Source organism: Talpa occidentalis, unplaced genomic scaffold (genome assembly GCF_014898055.3).
Source record: "Talpa occidentalis isolate TD23 unplaced genomic scaffold, MPIMG_talOcc4v2.1 talOcc4.3, whole genome shotgun sequence".
Taxonomy (NCBI): domain Eukaryota; kingdom Metazoa; phylum Chordata; class Mammalia; order Eulipotyphla; family Talpidae; genus Talpa; species Talpa occidentalis.
Window position 1 is genome coordinate 20,594,363 of NW_023603184.1, and position 23,242 is coordinate 20,617,604.

The following is a 23,242-nucleotide window of genomic DNA, read 5'->3' on the forward strand; positions in this document are numbered from 1 at the left end:
AAATCTACAAATGAACTCCTCTCAAAGGAAACAATGTAAATCCGATTGCCTGGTCTCAATTTAATAGCTTGCAAGAGTGTCTTCTCTTATGTGTCTCTCAATTTTCTTTCTCTGTAAGGGTGGTAAGAGTTTCGAATTCATTGGAATGGTTAGCAATTGCCGAGGCTCCCATAAATAAAGCTCTGAGAACAATGCCTGCAACACTCCTAGGGCTCAGTTAGGGTTACTTATCTTCAGTATGATGATTATGGAGGATGAGGAGCAAGAAGAGATGGTAATATAATACATTCTTGCAGTGATGAAACAGCTTTTTCTCCAGAAGGTGAAGCTTCTACTTGTGTAATTAAACTTAGCTTGTAAATTGTCCCTCAGAAACTCCTTTTCCCTTAGAAGCAATGTTTAATATACAGCAAAGAAGCTCACAAAGCAAATTAAGTTTAATTATTCTGTGAACTTCTTGCCCTCCTGACACCTCTTGGGCCACTCCTGCCTACTGTTGAGAGCATTTTTGTTTTAAAGATTTATTTATTTATACAAGCACTGGGTACAGTCAGAAGCGTGGGGGGTAAGAGAATTCACCAGAGCTAGAGAGGGGAACAGAACAGGCAGACTGATGAAATACACTGCTGAGGGGAGCAGTGGGTGTGGCAGGAGAGGTCTGCGCGCCATGTGGGACACTCGCCGGCAGCCGGGGATCGAACCAGCACTGCAGAGGCTGCGGGCAGCTTTGCAGCTCAGCGTTCAACCACTGTGCCCCCAGGGGAGGCCCGCATTTTTTTTTTTAATGGGAAATACAACTTGTGTGAAGTCAAGAAGTCACATGTGCAGATAATTCTCCCTTACTTCCACTCCTCCTGTCCTCTAAGAAATATTTTCCTTCTTCTGAAGGGGAAACTGTAAGAAAAGGGATGCTCAGCAAGCAGGGTAGATAGTCTGGGAGTTCTTCAGTTTGTAAATCTGGTCTGTAGAGGAAGTCAGCCCTTCATCTGAAAATCCTGTGTGAATGTCTGTATGCATGTGATTTGATGTTCCCCGCAGACAGATGGGGACTTAGAGGGCTTTGAGGATATCCCTTCTGATATGACTAAAATGCACTGTATGTTACTCAATTAATGTAACATAAAATAGGGCCTCCCTGGTTGCACAGGGGTTAGGTCTCAGCCTTATCACTGGCAGTGCTTGAATTCCATCTCTGGCTGGGGAGCTAACCCACATGGCCATTGCAGACCTCTCCTGTCTCACCTGCTGCTGCTTCCTTCAGCAGTGTATTTCAGTAGATCCTTCTTATCTGCTCCCCATTCTCTTTCTCGTGAATCCCCCACACCTTAGGCCTATACTCCAGTTCTTCGGCACACACACACACACACACACACACACACACACACAAATTAAAACAAAAAAAATCATTTAAAGTAACATACAAATGTCTGTGGCTTCAAAGAAAAAAACCTAATTATACATCAATTGTTTATATAAAAAATAAACATACAAAGAAAACCCACCAAGCAGCAAAAAAAAAAGTAAAATTCTTTCATTATTCTGGATTATCCTATTTGAGAAATTAGTATATAAATAGGAAGTAATGAAAACTTACCTTGCAAAAGTGTTATTAGAATTAAATGAGATGATTTATATAAAAGCACCTTTGCCAAATTCAAGGAGAGATTATCATCATCTTATTTGGCATCATTCTCATTATTTGTGGCTTTCAAAATTTCTATCCCAGAGTAACAAATTGAATTATAAATGCCAAGTCAAATAAGACTCTCATTGTGGGAATCCAAAATTCTTTGATAAACAGAAGGCCAATTTTGCTATAGAGCATCTCCACATGGGAAAAAGGATTGATGTGTATTTTTTTTTTTAACTTTGTAAAGATTTATTTATTTATGCATACAAGAGCTAGGGCACAGGCCAGAGGTGGTGGGTGGTGGTGGTGGGGGGGCAGTGAGAGGACCCACCAGAGACAGAGTGGGGAACAGAACAGGCAGATTGACCAAAGTACACTGCTGAGGGGAACAGTGGGCGAGTCAGGAGAGGTCTGCTGCTCCATGTGGGTTGCTCCCTGGGTGGCCGGGAATGGAAACTGTGCTGCAGTGGCTGAAGATAGATTCATAGGTTGTGTCTTAACCCTTGCGCCACCAGGGAGGCCCAACATGTATTTTTTTTTTTAATTTTTATGCATGCAAAAACTGGGTACAGGCCAGAAGTGTGGGGGGTGAGAGTATTCAGCAGAGACAGAGTGGGGAATAGAGCAGGCAGATTAAGTGAAACACACCGCTGAGGGGAGCAGTGGGCAGTCAGGAGAGGTCTACTGTGCCATGTGGGCAGCTTCCAGGCCAGGGATCAAATTCATGCTGCAGTGGCTGTGGACAGCCTTATAAGTTGAATCTTAACCCCTTGCACCACCAGGGAGGCCAGGATTTAAATGTATTAAGTCTTTTCTGTGTGACAGACACCAGTGGCAGTGCCATGAGGTGTTTGGGGCAATGTTTGTCATCTGAACATTTACATGTCAACACCGCCTCCCCATAATCAACATGCGACTAAAACAGCACACTTAACTTTACAAGCACAGGGTTTATAAAAATGTACACAGTTTCATCTTCAAATTTGATTGTGTTTCTAAGTCTCACATATTTAGAAATTTTGGCACCAACTTTACCAAACGCAAGTTACTTTATTCACAATATTTAGTTTAACATTCATAGATCTCATTAAGTAACTCCTTTACAGGAGCTAAAACAATGCTTTCAAACAATAACCTCTCAAGTGTTATTAAAATATTTGTCAAAGTGATGAGAAGATGGTAATGGACAGATGCCATCTAAGTAAGAGATACGTGTATTATTTGGTTGTGAAGTTGTGGACATGGGGTAAAATCCCCCAGAGGAATACATTTGTGGTTTCCTGTGGCAATTAGAAAGTACAAAAAATGAATACTGAGACAAAAGAGTCATCTCAAACAAAGATGAAAATACATAACCTTGGGCCTCCCCTGGTGGCGCAGTGGTTGAGCCTGAGCTGCAGAGCTGCCCGCAGCCTCTGCAGCACCGGTACAATCCCCAGCCAGTGGCGAGGGTCCCACATGGCACACAGACCTCTCCTGCTGTGCCCACTGCTCCCCTCAGCAGTGTATTTCATCAGTCTGCCTGGTCTGTTCCCTGCTCTGGCTCTGGTGAATTCTCTCACCCTCCCGTGCTTCTGACTGTACCCAGTGCTTGTATAAATAAATAAATAAATCTTAAAAAAAAAAAAGAAAAAACATAACCTTTCATTATTTTATACTATAATGTGATAATAAGGACTAACAGTTCTTACTATATGCCATAACCTATCTTAAGTGCTTTATACATGTGAATTCATTTAATTCTCACCATCACCCTGTGAATGTTAGTCCTACTTTTCCCATCATATTAAGAGGAATTTAAGCCAAAACTACTTGAATCCCTTGTCCAAGGTCACAAAGTTAATGAATGGAAAGTCAGAATTTCAACATAGATGCTTTGATTTGAAAGCCTAAAAGCTTACCCACCATGGTCTGTTGCCTGCAAACCTAGCCTTGTTTTCTTTACATTAGAGGGCTTATTATTCAGGATAAACATGAATAGGTGGAGTTTGCACTGTACTTGGGAAGGATTTATTTTATTTTTCTATGTATCTGCATAATCCATTCAACTAAGCTTTGCTACATATAAACTTCAAAATAGATAAAATCTGTGTACTATCTAAATCATATCAAGTGTGAAGCTATACTTTTATAAAAATAAACTATGATAGGAATCTGCATTTTTATCATCTAAGACATTTCAGTACAATTTTGCCAGAAGAAAACTGAACCTAGGCAAAGCTTTCTTGTCTTGATCATAAGTCAGTCCTACAATTTAAAAGAATGCTACTCAGGTATAATATATATGGTATTAACCTCTTTGACATCTTCTATTTTATGATGAGTTGTGCTGTTTGTTCTCTAGTGCATACACAAAATGATTATTACTTCAAAACCAAATGATATTTGTAGTTGATATTAGTTTTTATAAGCATCATTGATTGGAAAAGTGAACAAGTTGTTTGTGGTTAATGATGCCATACCTATTAGCAAAAAAAAAAAAAAAAAAAAAAGAAAAGAAAAAAAAAGAAAAGGTATAACTGGATGAGAGTCAGAGAACATCAAAAACTAGACCATGATAAACATGGAAAATTCTAATCTCATTGTTAAAAATAGAGAAGCCCAGGTGATTTTGGAAGAATAGAATTGCTGTGCATCTCCATTTGACTAAACTTTTGAAAGCACCAGAGCAAGCTTTAGTACTAAAAAATATGCTCTTGCTTGTTCAACAAATTTACTCAACATACTGTACCTAAAATGAATTCTACCTAGATCCAAAAATCTGAAATTGTGCTAAAAAAATAAGGCTTTGCCATGTTATAGAAAACTCAAAATGCATAGTAGCTAAAGGCAAAACTCTGGTCTATGGCGGGAAATGGATTTCTTGAGAACTTCTGAAACAAAATAGTACGGAGTTTGCTTCATAGGCTCCCACAGTCAATGGAACAGCTGCTACATGTGACTTCTCGTAGCTAACGAGGATCATGTATTATGTATTCCACCTAGTAAGGATTGAGTAAAATTTAGTGACAAAAATAGCATGGGATTTATGAAACAGAGAAGTTGACAATACACAGAGAAAAGGGATAACCATTAGAGGTCCTTGGGTATAAGTGTAGTGAGATCTAATTCACAAGTGCAAAGACTGACTTTAGATAGAAACATGGATAATTCAACCAACATAACGAGTGAGAGCAGAGGAAATGAGTAGCAATGCAAAGAGATGACTTGATGATATATGAGAAGATGAACAATTGCTTATTAAAACATATTCATCAGGGTTTCATCAGGGAACTGATGGGACAATCAACATAAAAAAAATATTTGAGCAGGTTTAACTGAAGGACTATTCGCCAAGATGTAGGCAATGTGAAGGAAGGCTGTGTGAAGAAGCAGTGTAGTAGCTAGAAGTTTTAAGTAACTACTTTGGACATGAAGGAATAAGAAAAGAGAGAAGACATAAATCCAAGAAAATGAAGTTAAATACACATTGAGAAGAGTTTGTGAAGTCTTGTTGAGAATCATGACAGCTGCGGTTACCATGTTTAGGGGACACAAATAAACTGACTTTTCTCTATGCTACCAGAAATTTCCAAGATTTCCATTGGCCATACCCAGCTGGAAAACAAAAGAGAAAAACTTGATGTGGTCCAGAGAGTAGAGATATATAAGGTACACAGCAGTGCAATACATATAGTCTGTAAATAGATAGCGACTGATGGTGTGGTTTGGCAAGGAAGATGTGAAGTTTGAGTAGATGAAGGCAGTATAACATAAGCATCTATCATAGTGAAAGAATTAATGGACTGTGCAATGCACAAGACTGCAGGCCTACTTAGCAGCAGTAATGGACCACTTTAAGCTTATTGATCTTAAAGACAAAATGAAATCAGTCATCGTGCTATTTGATTTTCACCAGTCACAGTCTCCTGTATTAGGGCAGGCACAGAGAGATTTGCATTTCATTAAATTGGGGATTTAGCCAAAAGTATATGACAAAAAAAGGGAGACATGAGGCCGATGAAAATATTCAAGGTAGTGATATTAGGATGAATGATGCAGTCTAGGTTGAAAAAAGAAAGAATGCAATAACATGGAGTGATTAAGTGACAGTGAAAATGTATCGCTGGGCATAGGTCTGGCAATAAAAGCTAAACCTAAAAGTGGCAACAAAAAATTTATTAACTAAAAATAAGAACACATTGTGGTGTGTACAATTAATACAAAGCACTTACTACTTTTAACAAACATCTGCTTACTTTTTGTAGATAGAGGGTCAAAATGGTGAAACAGACAATGTGATCTACAAATGAGTCCCTAAAAAATACATGTTGTAAAGAGAACATATAAATGGTCATTCTTATTAAAAAGTGAAATCTTAACAATACCTAGTCTTCTAACTGACAGTAGAAGTCAAACTATTTATGAAAATAACAAATTTCCACAATCAGAGATTTAGTTTGAGATCTCAGGTTCACATACATATATGCATTTATTTAGATAAATACATATGTTTGGCATGGTATTAATACAGAGATAGAAAATTATTCAAGATATGGATTATTGAGATGGAAATGGAAAATAAAATTGGACATGGAACTAGAGATATTCCACACAAAAATTAACTGCATTCCATCTTTAGAAGAACTGGGTTGTAGGCCAGAGGCAGACGGGGGTGAGAGGACTCACCAGAGACAGAGTGGGGAGCAGGACAGAGTGGGGAGCAGGACAGAGTGGGGAGCAGAGCAAGTGGATTTACTGTGAAGGGGAGCAGTGAGTGAGACAGGAGAGATCCACTGCGGCATATGTGGGTTAGCTCCCTGGCTGGGCTCAAACTCAGGCCTTAGTGGTGATAGTGCTGAGAATTAAGCCCTCGGCCATCAGGGAGGCCCTGCATTCCATCTTATTTTTACTTAAACTTTGTGTCATACTTTGAATGTTGGTGAAAACATAATCATACTTTCTTTCAGAACTCTCTACACAGTGTCAATTTTCTTCTTCTTTTTTTTTTTTTGGAGGTTCCTGTGGAACTGAAGCAGCATTTGGCAAGGTGAATTAATCAATAAATATAGACTGTTCTATTCAGGTGGATCCCAGTCCCAGTTCTTGCAGTTATCAGGGAATTGCATACAGGCAAGTGGATGCAATAACATGATTTTGATAATAATGATAACCAAAATAACGATTATTAGGTACACCAAAATCAACTGTGCTATGTTGAAAATCTAGGAGTATTATCTTTAAGGACTATTAATCTATATGAACCTGACTCTTCCATCTGTTTTTAACATACTGCAAAGAGAAAAAATGAGGAAAGGAAGGATCTTGTAAAGAAAATTAATAGGAGTTTGTGTTGGAATGGGATTTATGAAAACTGAGTAGCCAGAAACACATAAATTAGAAATATCAACTGAGATCTCTTCTTCACAATCATATCAGTGCTGAAACTGACAATCTTTAATAAATATAAATGGAAAATCACTTGGCAATAGGCAATTTCTCCTATTTTGTTATTAATAAACAGTGATGATGATAGTGATGGTGTTTATAGTTAACATTAATGAAATGCTGAATATGAACTGGTGACTGTTTTCAGCACTTTTAATAAGTCTATGAAGTAGTTATTATGATTATTTTATAATTGAAGAAAATAAGAATGGCTCACCCCACTAATTTGCTGAATTTAAAACAAATTTCTTTTAGCTTGAATATCTTGAGTCCTGTAATAACACAAGTGACACTTAAAAGATAAATCTGATGCTCTGGCAGATATGAGAGGTCAAAGGACATTAATTTATAAGAAATCATTTGACCATTGTTTCGAGAGGATGTTAAATTATAGCTGCTGAAATATGGTTTTAAAATCAAGGAGCATGGGGGCCTCCCCGGTGGTGCAGCGGTTGAGCGCTGGGTTGCAAAGCTGCCCGCAGACTCTGCAGTGCCGGTTCAATCCCCGGCTGCTCCCCGGCCACCGGAGGAGGGTCCCACATGGCGCGCAGACCTCTCCTGCCGCCCGCTGCTTCCCTCAGCAGTGTACCTCGGTCCTTCTGCCTGCTCTGCTCCCCGCTCTGGCTCTGGTGAATTCTCTCACCCTCCCGCGCTTCTGACTGTACCCAGTGCTTATATAAATAAATAAATAAATCTTAAAAAAAAAAAAATCTTAGCCATTAAAAAAAAAAAAAAATTAAAATCAAGGAGCATGGGTTAGAGCTTGTATAACTTAGCATTCAAGTAACACACTCACTCTTCAATAATTAATTAACTGAGTCTGAATTGAGTAAGAAAGGCTGTCAATCTTCTGTGTTTTATTAGCAGACATTATGTATAAAGTCTAATAAAAATGTATAGAGAGCATCATTCTATCTAAGAATATTGTAAGGCCTCCCTGGTGGCACAAGGGGTTAAGACACAACCTATGAAGCTATCTGCAGCCACTGCAGCACTAGTTCAATCCCTGGCCGGGGAGCTACCCACACGGCACAGCAGACCTCTCCTGACTTGCCCACTGTTCCCCTCAGCAGTGTATTTCAGTCAATCTGCCTGTTCTGTTCCCCACTTTGTCTCCGGTGAATCCTCTCACCCCCCACCTATGGCCTATACTCCAGCTCTTGTATGCATAAATAATCTTTAAAAAATAATTAAAAAAGAATATTATAGTTTCTTATTGAAATTTTGGTTTATCACAAAAATATCTAGAAGAAAATGTTGTTGAATAGTTCATTCATTCCAGGACAGTCTTTGTAAGTATTAAATCAAATATTAGATAGTGAGATTAGACAGAGAGACAGACAGATAGGTAGTATTTCTTTAGGTAAATGGCAATGATTATAAATAAGTAAGTGACAATTAACAAGATCTTTACCAAAATTTTTGGTGCCATGAGAAAATTTTTGCATGTGATTGGAAAGAAAAACATAACAAGTGCCATCTGTAAAGGGGTTGGTAACACATCATGATCATATATTCCATGATCATATATACTAATCATTTTTGCCCATCATGAGATAATAGAAAGTAATTTTCTATTTTTCTCTTGGTTTCCTTATTTTATTCCTATATTTAAAATGTATGCATGCAATTAAAATTGAGAAATAAAATTACCCTTTAAAAACCTAATACATGGAAGTCCATATATATTTATATCCATAAAATCATGAAATATAAACCACAAAATACATAGAATACTTCTTGTTTTTTATGTCTCTTTGCAACACACATTACAATATCTTCACCACCCTGATAGATTTCTGATAACTGAAATAAAAATATGTAATCACTTACTGCCAGTGGGAGAAAAATGCTCCCAAGAAGGAAACATGTCAATACCATGGTGAACTCAATACCACGACTCTTGACTCTCCTTGAAGGGGGAATACTTACAGCATAGGCACAAACTCAAATAATTGCATTTGGAGAAAGCCTGTATCAAGTTATATCTATAGATTCTGTGAGTAATAACAAAGCTACTCCACAAAGATTCAATCTAGCCTCTTTGGCCTCCAACTTCCATCTCTAAAAGGAAGATGGGCAGTTAAGATGCTGTCTAAGTAGGATTGTACTTATGTAGAATCATAGCCATAGTTTTATTATCAGCTATAATGATTTAACTGAGTTTTTCTCCCCTCATTAAAATCATATTATAATAACATGCTAGGATTGAATTGACCACCAGGATCATCTTGTCAAGCTCATTAAACTTCCTAATGAAATGTCAGAATCTTCTCCAGACATATCAGTAATGCTCCCAAGTAAATAGCAATGTTTTCACAGGTCACAGAATATTTAAATTACTCAGTTAAACATTTCCAAAGCAAAGGACTTTTGCTTAATAATTCCCATCATGCAAGTTAAAATCAAAGGCGACATCTTTTTAACACGCCATTAATCATAAATCCTTCTACCAATTCATTTATTCAAGACTTAGTTAATCCCTTTCCTCCTTTCTATGGTCCCTGCCCTGAGAAACTCAGTGTAACAGCTCCTCTGAGTGGAATTGATAAATCAGCAACGAATGGAAACTGCTCAGCAGCAGGATGAAAACCACAATACAGGGCAGTGTTGCCACCTGTGATTCGAATAGGTATGAAAAACATTCAATTTATAGGAAAGGGGTCTGAAAAGGCTTACAGAGGTATCTTTCAAAGAGAAATTGGCCTGGATACTTTTCGATTGCTAGGAGGAATGTACAGATGGTTCTGACTTACAATGGTTTGACTCATGATTTTTCAAATTCTACAATGGTGTGAAAGCAATTCACCTTTAATAGAAATTGAACTCTGAATTTTGATCTTCTCCCATGCGAACAATATGAAGTACAATTTTTTCATGATTCTGGCCAGCAGCAGTGTACCACAGCTAGCAGTCAGTCACCCAATCACAAGCATGTATAACACACTGTGCTGTGTTGCTAGCAATGTTTTGATATCTGTTTTGTGTTTTTTGTATATCCTCATGTCTACACAACCTCTATCTATGACTCCTGCTTCTGGTGAGAATAAGACCAAGGCTATTAATCTTGAGATGAAATGCAAGACAATTGTCTAACTGTAGGCTACCAGGAGCATTCGAACACTAAAGCAGGCTAGGCTAAGCTAGGATGTTTATGGTAGGTTAGGTGTATTAAATACATTCTTAACTGATGATATTTTTAACTTATAGAGGGTTTCTCTGGATGCAACCCCATCATAAGGTGAAGGGCAAATGTATATGTGAGGCATGGAACCTACAGAAATTTGGAATGATCTCTACACTGTCTCAAAACTATGAATGTTGTATTTGAATCAAATTCATGCAGTATACTAAATGCCCATGGATGGTGGAATAATTTGAATAGCATTACCCCCAAACTCACGTTCACTGAGAAATTCAAAATGGAACCTTTTTTTCAAAGTAGGATTTTTACAAGTGTAACTAAGTTAAAACCCAGTTATACTGAAGTATATTGTGTCCTAAACATAAAAATTGATGTTTATATAGGGGACACACCACACAGAGACACATGCCATATGAGGATAGAAGAAATTCTTAAGAAATCAAAGAATGTTCAAGACTGTCAGGAAGCACCAGAAATTAGAATTATTCCCTATTATCTATAGAGGGAGTATGACCCTGCTGGCATTTCGATTTTAGACTTTCAGCCTTCAGAACTGTGAGAGGGTAAATTTCTGTTTTATGCCATCCATTTTGTCCCATGTTATTACAGTGATTCTAAAGTCTAACACACATAGTTATAGTGAATTCTAGATATCAGATACAAAATTAACCAAAATAACAAGCTGACAAACATGGTCACTTAAAAAGGTAAAATAGTAAAAATAAAATGAATGAGTCGTAATGAAATTATTTAAAAACATCTCAGGCATATCTTGAACTTGGTATATATTTGACTTGAACTTTTACACCAGTTCTTCTGCAGGCAGGAATGAGAATCTATTTTCAGAATGATGACCCTGAAGCACATTATGAAACACATTATGAAAGATCCCATCATCTTCACTTGAGTGTGTTTATTGAGGCAAGAAGATGGAATAATTTATTTTAAAGAGATTTACAGCCACAAGAGTTGAAGGAAAATGGGTTTTCTTCTGAAAATGTACTAGAGTTTTCTCCAAATCAGTGGTTATTGACCTTTAATGTTTGTTTGTTTGTTTGTTTGTTTGCTTTTCTTGGTCATGGGCTTTTTATAAGAATCTAGACACTCTTCCTTTAAAAAAAAATACATATGAGCACCTATATTTCTTTTCTGTTATAATATTGTGATTATTGGAGATTCCCTGATATCACTTTCCATCTCTTGCAGGGTCTTCAAGCATCCATGCTGAAGAGAACAGGAAATTTGGAAGTAATGTCCAATGTTTCTTCAATTCATTAATTCATCAGTGCTAAGAACACACTTAAATGCAATCTTAATTTGTTCTCTCTGCACTACAGTCTTGGCCTTAGATGAAAAATATGAATTATAAGATGGTAAGATTGTAAATTCAAGGAATCAACAACTAGATGGAAATGACTCAAACAAAAATCATGTTAAAAATCACATGATAAGGTCAGGCCAGATGACACATGGGACATATACACAGGCATACCTGAATGGTACACAGAACATATTTCCCAGCTATTCAAAACCCTTCAATCACTGCCTCCCATAATCTGAAGCCAGCATCCATGGACTACATAATGCCTTATTAAGAAAAGTGGTGGATGCAACCCACCAGAGCTGGAGCATTGTTTCAGGACTGAAAGTTTTCCCTATTATTAATTCCATGTTGCCAAAGAAATAAAGAGAAAACAAACAATAGAAAAATCAAACACCAAAAGAAACTTTGCATTTTCAAAGTTTATCGATGCTCATGGAAAGACATGATTTAAGTTGTGATAATAAAACAGGATCCCTACAACATGTACATGCAGAAGAAAACAGGTCAGCTGTTATCCATAGTCTGATGCACCCAGGATAGGGATGTGTGATTTTGGAGTCTGCTGTGAAAAGGCATCAGTCTGGTTTATAGTTGCTTGTTGATTTTTTTTTTTACTTTGTATTAATTAATCTTTTTCCTAATCAACAAGCAACTATAAATCAGAGACACACCTTGGGGGCGGGGGCGGGGAGAGTAGTGGGGTAAGAAAGGATTAGGGTCAAAATAAGGGGGGGGTGCAATTGTATGGGGAATATAACCAAAATGAAAATGCATACATTGTGCAAAAATGAAAAATGACATAAGAATTATATAAAATAAAATATTTGAAAATAAGTTAAAAAATGCTATATTATATTGAAACTTAAATAATGTTATAAACTGCTGCTAGTCAATAAAAATTTGTTTTTAAAAATAAGTATTACATTAAAAAAAAAGGCATCAATCATGCTGGGTGGCATCTTCCTGATCCTGGCAGAAGTGTTCCTGGCAGAGACAAGCACCTCTAGGGGTGTGTTTGTGGAGCAATAATGAAAGCTCAGCCTACAAGCTGTATATTCAGCACTTTTAACTCTATACAGCTTCATGCTTTTCTTTTTATCAGAGGGATCTTTTTTCCCTACAGCTAAGAACTAAGTAACTGGTACATTCTCTCTTAGAACACATGTTTTATTCTTCATATTCCTGGACATGAGCTAATAGTTTTTTGGAACTATCTGGAAATCCACTGTTTGGTAAGTGATTTGAGCTCTGACAAATTTTTTTTCCCAGGCACTCATAGCATCAGCAATAAAACAATATATATTGTAGAAGGAGATTAAATCAATTGATAAGAGGAACAAAAGAAGGCATATCAGTAATTCAGAGTTGAATTAAACTATATGGGCCTTGTCAAAAATAGATGATCAAAGAATTAAGGTATTAGAAAGGAAGAATTCTGGAGCCATGAAATAGTGAGAGGAAAGTTTGCAACTCAGAGGGAGTAGCTTTGAGGAATTTCCAATTTCCATCCCTGGGCAGAGTGAACACACAATTATAGGTCCTGATTTTAATGATTTATTTTAGTATGAGTGCTGATTTTATCATTACCTTAAACTATCCTGAACAAGTCTTTAAAAAGAGTCAATAATAACAAACTATACGAAATCAAACCACATTGGAGGGGAGGAGATATACAGCTCCCCCAGCTTGCCCCTCCTTGCTTCCTTTGATACCCGCCCCCCTTCTTCCCTACTTGCTTCTGTCTCCTTTTCCTCTCTTCCCTTTTATCTCTAATAATTCAATAATTCAATATAGAAGGTTTTCGTGCTAATCTCTATCAAGAATTGCCAACTCTATATTCCTTTAAAATGTCAAAAATTCAAACTCATATATTTCATTAACAAATTTCATTAGAAAGCTAAAAAAAAGATAAAATTTCAATAAAAAGTCAAATGCACCCTACATCTCATTAAGAAATTTCAACTCATCAAAGATGCTTGTTCCACTGCTTAATTCATATATCTATGTATTCAATATTATCATACTTTTTTCTTGAGTCTTTTTTATATCTAGGACCTTATAGACAAACTTATTTTACCCTAGAAGAAAAATGAACAGAATTAAAGAAAATTGGGAAGGACAGCGGAGACAGGATGCCTTGTAAGTGCAAGGTCAAAGTGAATTCTAAGCTGCTGTCGGGTACATGAGGTTGACCTCATTGCACGATGATACCGTTTTCCTGCATATGAAAGTCAAAGAAGGGAGGCTGAATTTTTTGTTTGTTTTGTTTTCTGTTATAAAACTTTGTATTTGTTAAAACCGCACACAAGCCAAAAAAATGCAAAATAAGGAATTAAATGCACAAAGATGGATTATATGAGATCAATATTATAGACTAGGAAGTTACTAAAAACTAACGACATAGTACCTCCCCGGTGGCGCAGCGCTTGACAGCTGGGTTGCGAAGCTGCCAGCAGCATCTGCAGCACCGGTTTGATCCTCAGCCACTGGGCGAAGGTCCCACATGGTGCGCAGACCTCTCCTGCCGCCCCCTGCTCCCCTCAGCAATGTACTTTGGTCCTTCTGCCTGCTCTGCTCCCTGCTCTGGCTCTGGTGAATTCCCTTACCCTCCCGTGCTTCTGACTGTATCCAGTGCTTGTATAAATAAATAAAAATAAATCTTTAAAAAAAAAAAATCATAGTTGATCCTCTACAGCCTTACTTTTATAATTTAGTATTTTCTCCTTTGAGATGTAGATCCTAAGGATAACTGACTTCTAATAAAATATGTTATTATTGAAGTTGAAATCTGATGTGTATTTTTCACTAATCTTTTATTTTAATACAGGGGATGAATCTTAGTACAGTCTTCTAAACTCACAGCTTAGCCAGTAATTGTGGTACAGTTAAAACCATTTTCCTGAACGTTTTGAAGGCACTGAAATTCTATTACAAGCTCTAAAGGGAGGCCCTTCTGTATATTTTCTTATGTCCTTGTACTAATAATGATTTCTCTAAAATTTGATAATGCTTTCCCCTGATTGCCTCAAACCCTAATAACTTGTTAGGAAAAGTTATATATAAACCGATACATTCTTTTCAATTTTACCGACATCATTCCACTATTTACTGATTGTTAATGTGGGAATTTGGTACCAAGAAATAAAAGAATATTGCATGAAAGGGGATATAAACAGAACAGCAGAGGAACAAGACCTGAAACGTGGATACCAATTAAAACTAAATGTAGCTTTTGGGTGTAGTAATAATTCAGGTTAAAAGTGATGCCATGTGATGACAGACAGAGACAGAGACAATGGTGCAAAAAGTGTTTGGAATGTTTCAGTTGTATCTGCCTGGATGAAAAAAAAAATAAAGTAGTGCTTTCTGCCCTATACAATATTCATTTAAAATAAAAAAAAGCATTAATAGTTTTTTCTACCATCAAGGATATCTTAAATCTTAAAAGTGAGATCAGGAGTTGCTAACGCAAAAGTAAATTTTAATATATTTGCCTTTACTTATGAAAAATATGCTGGTTATTCTTTAATAACTTTCAAAAATCTTTACTCCAAGAAATTCCCCCATATCCTTGTGCAGAAGGAACCAGCCAAGGCATTTTTAGCTTTTCTCAGAAAACTCTTTATACCTGTTTTGTCTTCTTCAGCTTTTTGCATTCTGTTCAATCAATATACTTGTATCTTTTCATTCTCATGAGGTGAGAGAATTTCAGCTGTTCCCATATAGTTTTATTCCCAGAGTATGGGGTTAATTACTTTTTAAATAAATCTACCTCAGTCTCTACATATTAATATTTTGTCCAAATAATAAATCTAAAAATCTGGAAATTAACACAAAGGAAATTTGATTACATATGTAAACCACTGGGTTTTGTTAAGGTAAAAAGCTTTCTCCAATTATCAATTTTCATCTTACAGATTTTTAATGTACTAAAAGTTAAGATTAGTGAATTTAATTATAAGTCCAGTATTCTCAGACATTACTAAGTTTGTAGAACTGCATTTCTTTTAAAACTATTGTAACCTACTCATTTAGAAAATTAATAACATAAATGTATCCCCACAAAACAAAATATTCTGTAAGCCCTTTTATGTGCTAGTTATGAATAACCAAGAATTTGATTGTAAAAGAGCTTCCTCCTTAATTGTGATTTTTAAAAAAATTATAAGACTATAAGCCAACTGTCTTATAAATATATATTTAGTTACATATAAATATGCAATGTTATATTATATTATATCCCATAATTATTATTATCAAATGTGTTCATGTTGTTGTGTGTATCATAATTTCTATTTTATGATTTTTATGTTCCTTAAAGTGACCCCTTGTCTTAAATGATTCATGGGAACTTTCTGGTTTGAGTTATCAGACCCTCAACTGATCTTTCACTGAGTCCAGGGAACAAGAAATTATCCAGCACGCTTCATATTCCGGGAACTCTCGTTTGCTGATATTTTCTACTATAACCCAGGAAAGCCAGGAAGATTTAGGTTTCAGTGAAAACATTATCAAATCCACACATCATACTTTTTAAAAGATCTGTCTGGAGCAAAAAACAAAAACAAAAAGCAAAGGTAGAAAGAAATGAAAATACAGTAGAACCATCAAAGTCACTTAAAAATTTTCTTTCTCTGCTGTTTTCTAAATATTTATTGCAAGTCTGATAAACCATTTTAATGTCATAATTAGAGATCTGATTTTGAATTTTGATCCTAAAGCTTTTGTAACATCTATTTTCAAACCTTGACATCAAGGAAGAAACCATTTAGGAATAATGTAGCTTATGCTATTTGAATGTCTCAAAATAATTTAAAAAACAAGTCTTTTTCTTGATCCCTTATTTAGGTTTTCTAAATTCCTACTATGAGTGAGAACAGCTGGTATTTTTCTTTTTCTTTCTGGCTTATTTTGCTGCACATGATCCCTTCCAGCTCCATCCATGTTGCTGCAAATTGCATGAGTTTATCTTTTTTTGATTGCTGAGTAATATTCCATTGTGTATATATACCACATATTCTTGATAAAGTAAAAATCAAATCAACAAGCAACTATAAACCAGAGACCCACTACAGGGGGAGGAGGGAGGAGGATCAAAACAAGGGAGTGGGAATTGTATGAGGATGATAACCAAGATGAAAATACATACATTGTGCAAAAATGAAAAAATGATGTAAAAAACATATAAAAAATTTAAAAAATAATAAATAAATTTAAATAAAAGGAAGAGAGAAATTAATAAAGGTGACTGATTTGGGATCTAAAATAAACCATAATTAGTGGAATTGATCAGGGAAGATGTACCATTAATTAGTCTTGGTGTAATAGTCCTAATTAATCACATTAAAAAGAAATTAAAAGGTGGAAGCAGAAAGCTAATGGAAAAATTTCTCTAAATAACTACTTTATTGCAACAAGATAGAGAACCAAGAGAAAAAAAGTATAGTTATTTCATATGTTCCTTACATTCTAAAGCTTATAAATGAAAGTGGTTATAGTTTATGTTTAACTCTACATTGTTTTAAGATTAAACTAATCTTATACTTAATCATTCCTTATAAAATGGCTCTTCCAAGCATGAGATCAATGTCTTGTTAGCTTATTTCTTCCATGCCTGTGATATCATTTGGTAGACAAGTAAATATATGAAATGAAAATTAATGTTTAACTCAAATAAAATGCAATTAAAAGGGAAAGTAAGCTGAAGATATATAAGCCAATCACATTATCAAATACATATATTTGATACATACATAAAAATATGTATGTATATTTGTGTGTGTATGCATATATATATATATATATATATACACACACAAATTCTAAATCTACAATTCTTTATAGAATTGCAACTCCATTATTCATAACTCAAGGCCAATTTTTACATGATTAATTCTCCAAAACTTGTCTAATCTATATGTGCATTTGGTTCTTTGATTTATATCAACTCTTCCAGAATTATAAGTCTTACCTCACTCTGGAGATCTCGGATAATTTTGTTCTTTCTTTCCACTTCATTCTTTAAAAAATTAATCTGAAAATGAATAGAATATTATGTAGATGCATTTCAACTTCTTTTTTATGATTTCATGAATTAATCATCAAAAATCTTGAGATATGATAAAACTATTATCTTTTTATCAACAAATATTGAAAAAGAAAAGATTAAAATTTTCAGTAACCAAATCTCTATTCCTTAATTCATACATATAATTACTGATGGTATAAAACTACCCTTTTCTCATGTAATAAAAGATTCATTTTTTAAACTGAGAAACCATGTTATAACCACGATTGTCTTGCCTGACTAAATCTCATTTTAAAAAATGTAGTTCTGAAAAAATTATTAGATTTAGGGCCTCCCCGGTGGTGCAGCGGGTTGAGCACAGTGCTGTGAAGCTGTCTGCAGCCTCTGCAGCAAGGGTTCAATTCCTGGCTGGCCAGGAGAATACTACATGGCGAGGCAGACCTCTCCTGTCTCTCCCGCTGCTCCCCTCAGTAGTGCTTTTGGTCTGTCTGCCTGTTCTGCTCCCTGCTCTGTCTCTGGTGAGTCCTCTCCCCCTCCCATGACTCTGGCCTAAATCCCAGCTCTTGTATAAATGAAAATAAATCTTAAAAAAAAAATCATTAGATTTAATGCTAGACTAGGAATTTCTATTCCTAGAACACTCAAGCTAGGCATCATGTGTAACCAGGTTTGACAGCAAATGCACTGTGATATTTCTGATAAAAAACATGGAACATTATAAATACTGTACCAAGAAAAGCATGAGGGCATCTCCTGAAAATCGTATTTTTGGAATATGTAAGCTTTGCAAATTACCACTACTATGTGTACATAAATATAACACTTCAATATAGCACAGTACTTAAGATTTGAACATTTTAGTCATTAAAGATTTATGAAGATAGAGACCGTATAATTAATAACGGATGTAATTAATTTCTTCAATTTTCCAGTAGTTTTAATTTACAGACTGTAAAAGGATATAGGTGAAATTAATTTTACTAATATATTTAATTGAATATATATATGAATAATGCACTATTAATGATATAATTGGCATTATTTTATAGTATCTTTGAAATTCACTTTTATATTATACTAATAGCACATCCCATTTTAAACTAGTCATTTTATAAGGCTTAACAGCCTCATGTATCTAGTGGTTCTATATTAGACAACACTGTCTTATAGGATATCTGAAATGATACAAAAAAAAAGTGGTAATACGGATTATCTCTGGAGCTAGATTAAATCAGTGTAACTCAAGTTTAGGAGTAAAGCTAAATTTCACCATATATTCAGCTTTACAACAATTATGCCTTTGAAACATTTCACACCTAAAGAACAAGGAGTAAGTTGTAAAAAGCCAATCAACCCTACCCTAAGAATAAATATGCATAAACATTTAGTTCATTTTTTTCAGAACTTTTTTCCATATTTATAAACTTTATTGAAACACTGCAATGAGTTTCATATAACGTTTATGTGTTACAAAACATTGTTATTTTTTTTATTTTTTTCAATCATTTAAACGTTAGAAAACCAAGCCTGCATGAAAATAGGCAGGAAAACTATCTGACCTGTGGGAGGCTATTGAAGTCCTCCTGACTTTTCTTTTTCCTTCCTTCCCTCTCCACAGGGGCAACCACTGTCCTGAATTGATATGTGCTTTTAGTCTTGTGCAAGTTTCTCTACATTTCACTTACTGTGTGTTCTGTAAAGTTTTATACAACACATCTTCTTTTTAACTTTTGTAGATGTCTTTGCATTGTTAGTTCCTCTAGTGCTAATGCAAATCAAAAGCAAAATCAAACAATTGTTGACTGTCAGGCTATGTCTAAAACAGAAGCAGGAGTATGAGAACTACAATAGCCACTCTTCTGACCATGTTGATTTTCATGGCAAACTTGAACTATGAGAGATGATGGCAACTCAATGCGGTGAATCACACTCATACCAGTAAGGAGATAGTTCAAGTTGGTTAATAAAGCAAAGGTATCACTGGAAGGACTTGATGACAATCAAAATGAGAACAATAGTTTATATCCAAATAAACAGTTTTCTCTCTCATTTCTATCCAAGCACATTAAGAGCACTAGAAAGTTTAGATTATGTTGCAAATTTGTTTTGAGCTTTAGTCTTGAACTACTTAACACCACCTTGATCATATATTAATAACATGCTCTTTCACTGATAACTTTTTCCCCTAATCCTCACATTTTTATAGAGCTCAGTATATGTCCCCAGAATTAACAACTAACTTTAATTAAGAATGTTATGAAAATATTTTAAAATGTCAAGAATACTTAAAAGTTTTTAATGTTAAACAAGGATAGATAACGAGAATGTAATATTCAAATAAAATATGTTCAGAATATTTTAAAAATATTAACATTTTGAGACCATATGTCTAGATTCCCAGCATTTAACATACCTGACAAAAATATAATTGCCAGCAGATATTATGAAATAGTTCTTAAAGACAGAAAATACCATGTATGTTCTTTGAACAAAGAATGGAAGAACATAGCAATTCTTTTTTCTTAATGAGAGTCAAAGCTTGAAACTAATTCTTGCCTTTAGACTAATTATGTCTCACTTAAGGCAAGTTAAGCCATAAAAATTAACAAGAGTAGTGAAGTGCATCCAATGAGCATTAATAACTTTAATTACTACGGTTACACCTAAGAGCTCATTCTTTCTTGTTGTGTGTTAGGGCTTTTCATGAAGAATACAGGTTTGAAAGATTTGTCACTCCACTATTGGTTTAGGGATAACAATAAATGTTTATGGGTCCATAAAGAACATTTTCAAAGAGAATTAGCTCAAGACTGCTTCATGCTTTTATGAATTTAATTTCTTAATTTATCTTCTTTTATATTTCTGTGATTCATTTAGCAGTATGATCTTTGTGTTTCATAGCATTTTACTATGAATTTTCCAAATGATGTGAGTATTTGCAATATCTTTTGTTATTTCCACGGAAAAGGGGTATTATTCCAATATGTAACCAAGGGCAGCCAGCTCATAAAATTATCTGATTTAAAATCTAAAATAGCATGAGATTATTTGTGGAACTATATCCAAATTTTATTTTGATAGTATGAAATATTTCCCTTATATTTGCTTCTTATATTCTATTTGCCATTCATTAATATTGCTGTCAGTAAGTTATTTTATGTTGTTTTTTATATATTTCCTAACTAACTTATTCTAAACAACTTTATATTCCTAGTAAATATATTCTAATAATCTTACTTCAGAATGTAATTTTTTTCTTTTTAATGACACAGCTCATATCTCTGCTATCTTGTTATTTTAACTTCATAGTAGTAGCTTGTATCATTTTTGGGTTAGTACCTACTCTGGGCGTTGATGTGTATAGGAAATGTACCAAAGATACACAGCAGTTGTCTTGGTGAGAAAAGAAAGATTCAGGGAAGAGAATCTTAGAAGCACAGGATTCTGCTGAGGGCCCAGAGGGCTGTTGGAGGGGGGAATCATCAACATTTCTGTTCTTTCAACTCCTCACTTCAAAAGGCTTCTCCCTGTGCTGATGTTACAGTAATGACAGTAACTTTGATGTGTTGCTACTGACTTCCAGAATGAAGGGAAGGCAAGTGATACTTCCAAAGAAGAGTGGGTGAAGGTAGGAGAGAAGAATTTACACAAATTCTTCCACATGTCCCTTCATTAATCCTACTGCTGCACTTTGCCCCAGTCTATGACAATCACCCCTCTCCAGCATACATACACTCATTCCTGTAAGTCTACTTTCTTCTCAGGAGCTACTCACAATTTCATGTGTTGGGGTAACTACTTACTTTTGTCACTCCTCTGGACCAAATTTCCCCTAATGTTGTACTTTCTTAGTTAATTTTATAGAAGGAAATTAATAAAGTTACTGGTTTGTCATATTAAAAATATTTCCACAAATATTCATTTAATAAATGGTTCTGATGATGATAGGTGAACAAAGAGTATGCTTTGTTCTGGCATTCCTGGTTCTTAGTAAAAGACTAGTATTTGTCAAACAGGTGTATGTGACACAAGCCTTTGATAAAACCATTGTGTCCAACTTGGTCATTTTCAATACATTTTAAATAGAAAATATATAGGAATGTAAGGTTACCATAAAAGAAACAGAAAGAGTAAAATTTCTGAGAGCATATACACATAGAAGAATATAAGCATTTACTTAAACTTTTTTCTCAAATGATGATAAATTTATGTGATTATAATATATTTCTTTTTTTTTTTTTTAAATATTAAATTTTATTTTTATATTCCCCCATACAATTGCAAACGCCCCATTCTGACCCCAATCCTTCCCCTCCCGCCCCCCACCCCCCAAAAAGTGTCTCTGGTTCATAGTTTTTTGTTGATTTTGATTTTCACTTTCTTATATTCATTTTCCTGGTCCCTTATTTAAGTTTTCTAGATTCCTGCTATGAGTGAGACCATCCGGTATTTTTCTTTTTCTTTTTGGCTTATTTCGCTGAGCATGATCCCTTCCAGTGCCATCCATGTTGCTGCAAATTGCATGTGTTTATCTTTTTTGAATGCTGAGTAATATTCCATGGTATATATGTACCACATCTTCTTGATCCAGTCATCTATTTTTGGGCATTTGGGTTGTTTCCAAAGCTTAGCTATTGTAAACAGTGCTGCTATAAACATAGGAGTGCAGGTGCTCTTTGGAATTGATGTTTCTGTGTCCTTTGGGTAAATACCTAGGAGTGGAATTGCTGGATCATATGGAAGCTCTATGTTTAGTAGGTCCAGAAATCTCCACACAGCTCTCCATAGTGGTTGGACCAGTTTGCACTCCCACCAACAGTGCACAAGAGTTCCTTTTTCTCCACATCCTCGCCAACATTTGTTGTTGCTAGTTTTTTTAATATGTGCCATTCTCACTGGTGTGAGATGGTATCTCATGGTAGTTTTGATTTGCATTTCCCTGATTACAAGTGATGTTGAACATTTTTTCATATGTCTGTTGGCCATTTGCAATTCCTCTTCAGAGAAGTTTCTTTTTAGCTCTTCTGCCCATTTTTTGACTGGATTATTTTCTTTGTTGTTGCTGAGTCTCATCAGCTCTTTGCAGATTTTTGTGATCAGTCCTTTATCATTAGTGTTGGGTGCAAAAATGTTCTCCCAGTTGGTGGGGTTTCTCTTTGTTTTTGTTATTGTCTCTTTTGCTGTGCAGAAGCTCTTTAATTTGATGTAGTCCCAGCTGTTTATCTTTCTCTTCACTATCACTGCTTTGGGTGATGTGTCTGTAAAGATGTCTTTGATGTGCAAATCCCGTAGTGTTTCGCCTATATTTCCTTCTATGTATTTTATGGTTTCAGGTCTTATGTCTAGTTCTTTAATCCATTTTGAGTTGATTTTTGTGTATGGTGTGAGGTAGTGGTCAAGCTTCATTCTTTTGCATGTAGCGACCCAGTTTTCCCAGCACCATTTATTGAACAAACTTTCTTTGCTCCAATGCATAGTCTTCGCTCCTTTGTCAAAGATTAGTTGACCATAAATCTGTGGGTTTATTTCTGGATTTTCTATTCGATTCCATTGGTCTGTATGTCTGTTCCTGTTCCAATACCATGCAGTTTTGATGATTATGGCTTTGTAGTATAGTTTGAAGTCTGGGAGTGTGATGCCTCCATTTCCTTCTTTTTTTTCAGTAGAGCTTTGGCTATTCGGGGTTTT

General features: G+C 35.3%; 1 protein-coding gene across 1 annotated transcript in view; it reads right to left on the bottom strand.

The window, feature by feature from the left end:
- Positions 1–23,242, bottom strand: part of LUZP2 (leucine zipper protein 2) — a 310,023-nt gene that overhangs the window by 125,263 nt on the left and 161,518 nt on the right. The window contains exon 5 of the mRNA XM_054699333.1: positions 17,498–17,560. Coding sequence (XP_054555308.1) covers positions 17,498–17,560 — 63 coding nt within the window. The remainder of the gene's footprint in view (positions 1–17,497; positions 17,561–23,242) is intronic.